Source organism: Triticum dicoccoides, chromosome 3B (assembly GCF_002162155.2).
Source record: "Triticum dicoccoides isolate Atlit2015 ecotype Zavitan chromosome 3B, WEW_v2.0, whole genome shotgun sequence".
NCBI lineage: Eukaryota > Viridiplantae > Streptophyta > Magnoliopsida > Poales > Poaceae > Triticum > Triticum dicoccoides.
In genome coordinates this window covers 521,393,029-521,396,009 of record NC_041385.1, presented here as the reverse complement: position 1 = coordinate 521,396,009, position 2,981 = coordinate 521,393,029, and the positions used below count along the sequence as shown (strand labels likewise).

Below are 2,981 nucleotides of genomic sequence, written 5' to 3'. Positions count from 1 at the left end.
GGTAGAACCAGTGCAACGCTCGCGTTTGCGCTTGACCACGCGGGAGTGAACGCTTTGTTGCATCTGATAGGTCAATGGGATCGCGCGTCAAGATTGACGAAGTGCATCCAACAGTTGCTAGGATGTTCGTGTTGAGAAAAGAAAGCTGACAGTTCTGATAATTATGTAGACCTGGTCCACTGAATGTGGCACATGACCTGGCTAGATGGTCCGGCACGGCCCAACCTGGCCTAAACGGGCCAGACACGGCGCAACCCACCCAGGCACGCCTAATACGCAGGTCGTGTCGGGCAGGCACTCGCGCCACACTCATTGGCCCAAGCACATCACAACAAGAAAACGGGTCAGCCCATCGGCACGTCTAGCCCACCAGCCCGCTTGATTTTGGGCAGTTTTGGGCCTAGCTGTTTTGAGGGGCTAATATATATTGAAAAAAAAATCTGAAATAAATAAAAAGTAAGCGACGGTGTTGTGCCGGCATTTGTGCCCAGCCTCGTGGCCCAGGCACGGCCCTAGGTGGGCCACATGCCGGCATGACCTGATTATAACGTGCCGGGCCAGGCTAGCCACGTGACGGGCACGCGGGTTATTGGGCCAGCGCCGGCCCATTTGGCCACATTTGGGCATAGCTCACTCGTATAGACCGCGTCCACCTATGGTGTCACTCAGGTCTCACAGGCCATCAGCGTCCAAACGGTGAAAGAAGCCCAAAGAGGGCAACGACGAGGGTTTTAGAGCCCATCCACACCAGCCATGGCGACGGCGGCTGGCGGCGCGCGGCGAGCCCTCGCGGGGCTGCGCTCCGCTTCCCCATCTACTCTGTCCAGAACGTTTTCCAGGCCGGCAGTTGCCCAGTGCCCGGAGCTGGCGGCCTCCGCTCTGCCGCGCGCTCCGCGCCGGCGCCTCGCGATCTCGAGGTAGGTACCTCGGTGTTCTTTTCCTCGGATTGGTCGTACTTGGACAGTATGGTTTGCTCAGATTTGGCGCGGCCTTCGTTGTGCAGGGTGCCGGTGGCGGCGCTGGGCGGCGCGCAGGGGCTGATGCCGCTGCACAGCGCGACAGCATCGGCGCTGCTCACCTCCATGCTCGGGCTTAAGCCCGGGTCTTGGGGCTGGCTCTCCGAAGGTAAAATGACTTAATTTGTCTTGTTGGATCTCCTTGACATGGATGAGGCGTGGAAATGTTAAAAGTTCAGAAAACGAACTACAGTCATCTAGTGAATTATGTCAGAATTAGATTTTGTTCTCCCTTCTATTAGGTTTGAAGTTTGATGTATCTTTTAAACATAATAGTGCTTCCTTAGTTTTGAACTTTTTGATATATCTGCATTCCCATGATTGAGATGGCGGCTATTCATGGTCAGGCTGAAATAAGTGCAGTTCAAATATGAACATAGCAATGCCTGAGGTAGAATGGTTGTAGTAGGAAGCGAGTGGCCAGTGTGTGCCTGAGTTTTAATCTAATATCGTTTGGTGTGTCCTTGTTTTGGGGTTAATGGAAGACATTCACTACTTTATCGTTGTTGCTGGCTTGCTTTCGTGACTAGAATAATCAAAGTGGCCCAAATGCATGCCCCTATGTAGTATGTACCTTCAACTGAATTTTATTGTTTACAGAGGGAGTACAAACCTTCAAATTATCTACTCCCTCCGTTCCTAAATATAAGTCTTTTTAGAGATGCTAGTATGGACTACATACGGAGCAAAATGAGTGAATCTGCACTCTAAACTATGTCTATATACATCCGTATGTAGTCCATAGTGAAATCTCTAAAAAGACTTATATTTAGGAGCGGAGGAAGTAATTGTTATGTTCTTTAGTTGAACTCCTTCCTCTTAGCGTATGGCCTATCAATTTTCTGTTTGTAAGTATTTTGTTAACTGCTTTCTCCTTTTGGAAAAATGTTATGTATTCTCTCATTTATGCCTCTTACTTGGTTGATTTCATCTTTTCTTAAATGATCAGGTCAAATAGCTTGATCATCTATTAATGTTCTTTACAATACCAGGACAGGCACATAGTTATAGGGCATATACTGTATAAGAACTGACATCCCGAAAGACGGCAATGGCATGTAGAACCAAAGGTTGAAGCCAAGGTGTATGCAATCCTTATACCAAAATAACCGTTAAGTTGTTATAGACTATCAGTAATGCTGCATCTTGCTTATTTTGGTTCACCTGATCACTTGATGAATTTCTTAACTTACAAAATGGATATGCTACACTGGTAATTAAGCCTGTCATATTATATTGATACTTGATATTGTATGGAGCATCTTGATACTATCTCTGCTGATGAAAGATTCATGAATTTTATGTTGCTTGTACACCTGCCAATGCCTTTCACTAAAAGCCATCCATTACCACTGTACCTTGGTAGTTGGCCTTCTGTAATGTGATAGTGGTACTTCCACACGTTCTCTTTGTTTTTTTTTGTAGTGTTCTTGTTCTGATCCTTATATTTTCCCTCTCATTTGCAACTTCAGGTTTTGCAACGCCTCTATAACAAGAATGGTGCTCCAGTCACCATACAAGAGTCTTCAGTTTAGCCTTCCCCTGGCAGATTCCAATAACACTAGCTACATGCCTTGTGGACTATACCATTGGATTTTTGCTGATGGAATCTGTAGTCTCACTGCTTAAAACTTATGATGACATGGTGTGCCAGTCATCTTATTGCCCTGTGACGATATTCATGGCAACTTTTAAGTAACCTTGTTTCATGATACCAGTTTTTGTTCATCTGATGCATTTTATGATTCTTCGCCCTGAATGCATCATGGAATCCTAAACATGCTCAATTCATAACGGCAGTTAGATAGCTCAATGGAAAGTGATGCACCACATCATTTGCATGAATACGGACTCTCTTTCAGCGTACACTGACCGATTTGATTTCCAGTGGATATGCCAGTCACAGTCAGTGCCGAAAGATTGCCTTTATTTCAAATTCATATTTTTGTATTAAGAAATCTACGT

General features: G+C 45.9%; 1 protein-coding gene across 1 annotated transcript; it reads left to right on the top strand.

Moving 5' to 3' along the window:
* Window positions 1-671: 671 nt before the first annotated feature.
* LOC119276869 (protein NUCLEAR FUSION DEFECTIVE 6, mitochondrial-like) lies at window positions 672-2,758 on the top strand. The gene is made up of 3 exons (XM_037558039.1): window positions 672-917; window positions 1,004-1,125; window positions 2,489-2,758. Exons 1-3 carry the CDS (start codon window positions 754-756, stop codon window positions 2,506-2,508), a joined length of 306 nt encoding a protein of 101 aa, XP_037413936.1. The 5' UTR covers window positions 672-753; the 3' UTR covers window positions 2,509-2,758.
* The last annotated feature ends 223 nt before the right edge of the window (window positions 2,759-2,981 follow it).

Bases quoted from the DNA above. Each gene is read 5' to 3' on its own strand.
- LOC119276869 (XM_037558039.1), top strand. From the start codon at position 754: ATGGCGACGGCGGCTGGCGGCGCGCGGCGAGCCCTCGCGGGGCTGCGC. The intron at 918-1,003 runs GTAGGTACCTCG...TTCGTTGTGCAG, and splicing joins CGGCGCCTCGCGATCTCGAG to GGTGCCGGTGGCGGCGCTGG. The intron at 1,126-2,488 runs GTAAAATGACTT...TTGCAACTTCAG, and splicing joins TTGGGGCTGGCTCTCCGAAG to GTTTTGCAACGCCTCTATAA.